Source organism: Gymnoscopelus braueri (assembly GCF_963280865.1).
Source record: "Gymnoscopelus braueri genome assembly, chromosome: 9".
Lineage (NCBI taxonomy): Eukaryota > Metazoa > Chordata > Actinopteri > Myctophiformes > Myctophidae > Gymnoscopelus > Gymnoscopelus braueri.
Window position 1 is genome coordinate 50,731,971 of NC_137610.1, and position 6,996 is coordinate 50,738,966.

The window sequence follows — 6,996 nt, forward strand, 5'->3', positions numbered from 1 at the left end:
CACTCTCTCTCTCTCTCTCTCTCTCTCTCTCTCTCTCCAGAGTCAGTGAGGTTGGTGAATGGGACTAGTGTGTGTTCAGGCAGAGTGGAGGTGAAGTCTAATCAGTCGTGGGTCTCAGTGTATGAAGGTGACTTTGACCAGCAGGATGCAGAGGTGGTCTGTAGGGAGCTTGGCTGTGGGGCTCCTTCAGTCCTCCAGGGGGCGCTCTATGGAGAAGTAAACACTCCAATGTGGACCGAAGACTTCCAGTGTGAAGGTAACGAGTCTGTTCTCCTGGACTGTAGAACCTCAAACTCAACTAGAAACACCAGCTCACCCGACAAGACTGTTGAACTCACTTGCTCAGGTAAAAGGCAAACTACACTTTAGGTTTGGGTTATCGTTTTATAATGAACATAATAGTGTCGGGGTTTTTACGTTTACTTTCTTGTTTCTACAGAGTCTGATGATGTTAGGTTGGTGGAAGGAACCAATAACTGTACTGGTCTACTGGAGATGAAACACCAGGGAGAATGGAGACCAGTGGATGGTTGGTCTGCCTGGAACCTGAAGTCATCATCTGTAGTGTGTAGACAGCTGGACTGTGGCTCTACTGTTTCAACAGAAAGGAGTTCTGGTTCTACACATAAACCTACGTGGAGGATTACGTCTTCCTGTGTTGGGTCTGAGTCTTCACTGAGGGAGTGTGGAACACAGATGTCTGCTACTTCCTTGTACATACTGGAGGTGATCTGTTCAGGTAACAAACTACTACTTCAACAACAGTAATATTTACAGTTTATTTTACAGCCACAGCCCTGGGTTCTGCACCCCTCGTGACTGAAACCCCAGGAGGTTTAGAACTAAATAGTAATGTGTTTGTGTATGTTTTACTGTATATATGGTTTTGTGGCGATGTAACAATATTGTCATTATCGTGATATCACAACAACATACTGTATATCTCAAGATTATTGTGCGTCTCTGACGGCAACTGTCATTGGTATTCAGGTCGAAAATCGTATTGTTTAGTTTGAACAGCAGTGGAGTAATGAGAATGAAAAAGCTTCTACTTTGTAGTGAGTCATTTGTAAAGTCTGATTGTTAATTCCGCTGTAAAAAAAAAAAAAGTGTACGACTTGAAATGTTCTCTCTCTCTTTCTCTCTCTCTCGCTCTCTCACTCTCTCGCTCGCTCTCTCTCTCTCTCTCTCTCTCTCTCTCTCTCCAGAGTCAGTGAGGTTGGTGAATGGGACTAGTGTGTGTTCAGGCAGAGTGGAGGTGAAGTCTAATCAGTCGTGGGTCTCAGTGTATGAAGGTGACTTTGACCAGCAGGATGCAGAGGTGGTCTGTAGGGAGCTTGGCTGTGGGGCTCCTTCAGTCCTCCAGGGGGCGCTCTATGGAGAAGTGAACACTTCAATGTGGACCAAAGAGTTCCAGTGTGACGGCAACGAGTCTGTTCTCCTGGATTGTAAAACCTCAAACTCAACTAGAAACACCAGCTCACCCGACAAGACTGTTGAACTCACCTGCTTAGGTAAATTACAAATTGTATTTTTGGTTTGGATTATCATTTTCTAATGACATTAATATTTTTTTTTCTTTACTGTTTAATCTCTTGAATCTGTACAGAGTCTGCTGATGTCAGATTGGTGGGAGGAATCGGTAACTGCATTGGTATACTGGAGATTAAACACCAGGAAGAGTGGAGACCAGTGGATGGTTGGTCTGACTGGAACCTGAAGTCATCATCTGTAGTGTGTAGACAGCTGGACTGTGGCTCTGCTTTTTCAAGAAAGTGGAATTCTGGGTTTACACGTGAACCTGTTTGGTGGATTTCATCTTCCTGTGTTGGGTCTGAGTCTTCACTGAGAGAGTGTGGAACAAAGGTTTCTGGTAATTCCACTGCCAGACTGGAGGTGATCTGTTCAGGTAAAACAGTGACTTCCTCAGTGGCATATATACATTGTTATCTGTCTGTCTGTCTGTCTGTCTGTCTGTCTGTCTGTCTGTCTGTCTGTCTATCTGCCTAATGTATGTTGTCTGCAGCACATTCACTTCAGTTTCAGGATAAATGAGAACCTAAATACATGTTCTACTTTCATTACATTCGACCAATAACTTTTGATTTGAAATGTGATTTAATTTTTAAAAGACAAAAGTACTCATGATTCTTAATACATGAGCTGATTATTGCAGATCTTGAACTGAGTCTTTATGTTGTCAAGATTTCCCTTAGAATCAGACACAATTAGTCATCTGTCTGTTTAGAGCCAATGATGTTTATAATTAACGTATTTCCAATCTTTTGATCTTTCTCTCATTTGACCTTATTGTCATTTTCTCTCTGTGTATACATCTGTTGTTTCAGTCAATCACCTCTGTCTTGTTACAGATCTGCCATTTAATCCAAACATCACCTTCCTCTCCTCCTCCATCAATGCGGTTTCTGAGGGCCAGCATCAGGGGCCACAGGTGATGGAGGGTTACAGCTTCTCCATCACCTGCTCCATTCAGCCACAGTACCCAGGAGGGTCCTTCCACCTCACCTTCACTGGATCCAACACAACACACAACTACACCCAGCCAGCTGTCAATCACTCTGCCAACTTCCTGTTTCCTGTGGCAAACCACACCCACCAAGGGAACTACAGCTGTATTTATCACATCAATGTTTACTCAAATGACTTTTACTATAAGAGCCAGTTCCTATCTGTCACTGTCACAGGTAACCAGAATTACATTGACTTCACAATATGAAACTCAATCAAGCAAATTACATAAAGCAGGATTGAATATGACATAAATTAACAAATGTAAAATAATTACATCAAATACACTTTTTATTGAGAGTTGATCTTTACTTAATGTTTGATGTTGTAAAATATTTCTCTCACAGCTTCTCATCTGACATCTAACATCCTCAAAGTTACAGTCGTAATGCTGCTGGTGTTGGTGGTGATAAGCTATGTCCTCTATCGTGTCTGGAAGGTAATGTATACGTATTTATTCAATCTTTATTCATCTTCATTCAATACCAGACCAAAATATAAGTTAAGTAGTTCCACTGTTTGTATTGAAGAGAACCTGATCTGATCCAGTAAGATCAAGTTGTGTGCTGCTGTGTTTCTCCAGGCCACCAGAAGGCAGAGGGCAGAAGTGGAGACCAGAGTTTATTATAATGTAGGACGGGAGAACGTTGAGATGGTTTATTATAACGCTGTTGGTTCCGATGCTGAAGCTGGACCCAGTGAAGAGACAGAATACCACCAGTATGAAGAGATAAACCTCCAAGGAAGGTCTGAAGCTGGACCCAGTGCAGAGACAGAATACGACCAGTATGACGACATAGATCTACCAGGAGGGTCTGAAGCTGGACCCAGTGAAGAGACAGAATACCACCAGTATGACGACATAGATCTACCAGGAGGGTCTGAAGCTGGACCCGGTGAAGAGACAGAATACGACCAGTATGATGACATAGATCTACCAGGACGGTCTGAAGCTGGACCCAGTGAAGAGACAGAATACGACCAGTATGACGACATAGATCTACCAGGAGGGTCTGAAGCTGGACCCGGTGAAGAGACAGAATACGACCAGTATGATGACATAGATCTACCAGGAGGGTCTGAAGCTGGACCCAGTGAAGAGACAGAATACGACCAGTATGACGACATAGATCTACCAGGAGGGTCTGAAGCTGGACCAAGTGAAGAACCAGGACACCACGTGTATGAGGTGGATCTCTAGGAGTTCATGTCACATCCATCACATAACTGTCCATCACCTCAGTCAAGGTTTGAACATTTACACTGAACTGTAAATGTACAAGAAAGACCAAGTGAGGTTTAGAAGAGGCAGATAAAGTCTTCAGTGAAAACATTCATGAGGATACAAGTCAGAAAACAATGACACCTACAGGGAACAAGAGCTCTGTGTTTGAAGATCAGATCACATTGGACCGTGTCTGTCTTCCCCCTCATGATGTTTCATCAAGTCATTATAACTATCAGTAATTAGTTATCAATAAATGCATCTATTGATCCTACTGTACACAATGAATGTCTATGCTGCCCAGGTGTTTGTGTCATTGTTCATTAGTCATTCAGGTCATAGATTGTCACACAGTGAACCATCAGAGTCTGAGCTACACAACTATTGATGTAAATACATTTGTTTCTATTGAAACAATAGAATGTGGAGATGTGTTAATACATCTATATATCTATATACATATATTATGTATATAGATATTTTTCGTAATTAACTTCTTACTTTTAGATGTTTAAGTATTACATATGTTTAACACTGCTTTTGAGGATCTGTTAATAATAAGGTAGCATCATTATTTTATAGTTTTTTTGTTTTTGTTTTTTACATTTTTATCCCACGATTTTTGTAACCCATGTTTTCACCCAGTGCCAATTGCCTAAGCTTGTAATCCTGGTCGCTACTCTCCCTCTGCCAGCCTGGGGAGAGCCCCGAACTGAGCTCATGCTTCCTTCAATACATGAGGAGTGAGCAGGCCGCTTCTTATCACCTGATAGGTGACATTTTATTGTGAATTACAGTCATGCATTGTGCCCGTCTTTTTTATATTGGGCAAAAATTACTGTTTGATTGCTGTTTTTAAACAAGGCTTGTTATGAACATTACATCTTAATGTTTTTAGTGGATAACTTAAGGGGCGTTCCCGTGGCCAAGTTGCTATTTTGTGACACCATCCTTTTCCCTAAAACACCTGCGCTACCCCTTACATTATGCATAGGTGTGGTTTGGACGTTACATTAATAAAACCAATCAGCGTGCCAGGTGTCATTGGCTTTAAGCGTTTAGAGGCAGCACCAACTGTCTTGTGCGTAATTAACGGGTATAGCACTTAGTGCCAAGGCATAGCGCAGGGTGCAACATAGGGCCCTCAATGTATATTAATATGTTCTTATTTTTATTTTGTTACTTATCCTTTTATGTTCTATGTAACATCATCTGGGTTGATTTCTCATTTTGAACTTATTTCAGTTTTGGTCCATTATGGATGAGCCTATAAGATCCATCCAACCATTCAAACCATTATGGATGAGCCTATAGGATCCATTGTGTGTTTTCAGAAGCAGAAGGACCTGAATGCTTCTTAATGATGTAAAGTTCACTGTTGATTAGTCATCTGACAGCAGTGTTCAACACTTACATTCATACAATATGTTATGTTTGATGTTTAATTTTTGTTACCGTAAGAAAATAAAAGCCAATAAAGATGAAACTGCTGAAGTGTTCCTCTCCTAAATGTGTTGTGTGTAGTATGGAACGTTGTCATGGTTACCATGAACACAAACACATCCAACAGGTTTTCAATAGTTTCATAACAGCAGGAGACTCACAACATTTACAACAGGCATGTGATGAAAGATTATCACTGATCAATCAATGACTGATTTACTGATCACTGATCAATTAATGTCTCATCTACTAATCACTGATCAATTAATGTCTCATCTACTGATCAATGTGTATTGAAGGATTGTTTCGGGCTCTATAGCCAACAATATGGGGTGCCAGTCAAGACCAGGGAGTCAGAAAGTCCTTTTAGGGTTTTTACTTGCCAATCTACATGCTCACAACGTGTCACATCCCGACGCATTGTGAGCTTGTAGATCGGCTATTTTCAAATGGCCGAAATGTATATAGGGCTGAAGTGATTAATGTATGTTTTGTAATAACAATAAAAATGTACTAAGTAACTAGTAACTAAAGTTTTCAAATAATTGCAGTGGAGTAAAAGTATAATATTTGCCTCTGAGATGTAGTGGAGTAGAAGTAAAAGTACTGAAAATTGGAAATACTCCGGTAAAGTAAACATACCTCAAAACTATACTTAAGTACAGTACTTGAGTAAATATTACTTGGTTACTTTACACCACTGTGTACAAGTATATAGCGATCATTCAATGCTATCATATAGCCTATAAACTGTAGATCACATTCTCTTATCCATGTGTAATGCCTCAACTCCTACAGTTCCAAGTGAGCTCTCGCCTTTGGACCACACGGTCATGGGTTCGATCCCGGGCCACCACCAAACTCAGTGTATGAGTAGCACGGCTTGGGGGGGGGGTGCATTAAGTCGTGCAGTAAGTATTGGGAGCGCATTGTAACGGTGGATTGTGACGTTACACACCATATATGGGCACAACGGTACCACATAAGCTCCATATACTGCCAAGTGAGGACATAGTGGAATGATGTCGGCGCCTCAGAAGAACATATAAGATTAGAAAGTACTGCTCCTGAAGAAACAGTGTGGGATCGCTAAGAATGTTGCTGGTATTGAGTATTGATAGTGTTAGTAGTGTTATAGTACGGTCATAATACAATGACATCAGTATTATGACGTCACTAGAATGGCATTATGCATTATGACTAGAATGGCATTATGCATTATAACGTCACTAAATGGCATTTCTCCATTGAAATGACCCAAAAAACGGGAGGAATAATAATAATATTAATAATAAATAGTGAAGATAACATTAGTGTGATCGCTAAAGCGATCCCACAATTATTATTATTGTCTGGCAACTGACCACTTCTTCAACGTTCTGCATGGGATCCTGTGTAGAGCTAATCAAACCGCTAAGCTCGTCAGTTCTTCATTCAGACCACTCACCACTCCAAACGTGTCTTCTTGGGATCAGACGGGAATTCACTCACCGACGTGACTCCAATGCCGGCCTTTTCCAAGTTCACAGAGGTAATGCTCCGCTATCTTGGTGGCCATCTGATCCATGCCTCCGATAGGACTAAACGTTTGAGGCTATAGGGGATCGCGTTGCCTACACGCTTAAAAAAATAAAACTCAAGCTCAGTGGTGGGGTTAAACTCCAAGAGCCCACGGACGGTAGTGGACATCATCGCCTAATGTCCTCTCAGGTGGCGTCTCGGAATGAAGAACGGGAAACGGAACAAGAGTTTAACGCAAAGATGACTCACTATGGGATCTATAAACCCCCCGGAAGCGT

At 41.4% G+C, this 6,996-nt stretch overlaps 1 protein-coding gene across 1 annotated transcript in view; it reads left to right on the forward strand.

Annotated features, from left to right (window-relative positions):
* The window catches only part of LOC308092370 (antigen WC1.1-like), a gene marked incomplete at its 5' end in the record, with an annotated part of 29,617 nt that extends 24,369 nt beyond the window's left edge, over positions 1–5,248 (forward strand). Inside the window, 7 exons of the mRNA XM_080438221.1 lie at positions 41–346; positions 440–739; positions 1,209–1,514; positions 1,610–1,909; positions 2,373–2,705; positions 2,877–2,968; positions 3,113–5,248. Coding sequence (XP_080294347.1) covers positions 41–346; positions 440–739; positions 1,209–1,514; positions 1,610–1,909; positions 2,373–2,705; positions 2,877–2,968; positions 3,113–3,730 — 2,255 coding nt within the window. The 3' untranslated portion in view covers positions 3,731–5,248. The remainder of the gene's footprint in view (positions 1–40; positions 347–439; positions 740–1,208; positions 1,515–1,609; positions 1,910–2,372; positions 2,706–2,876; positions 2,969–3,112) is intronic.
* Between the last annotated feature and the right edge of the window lie 1,748 nt (positions 5,249–6,996).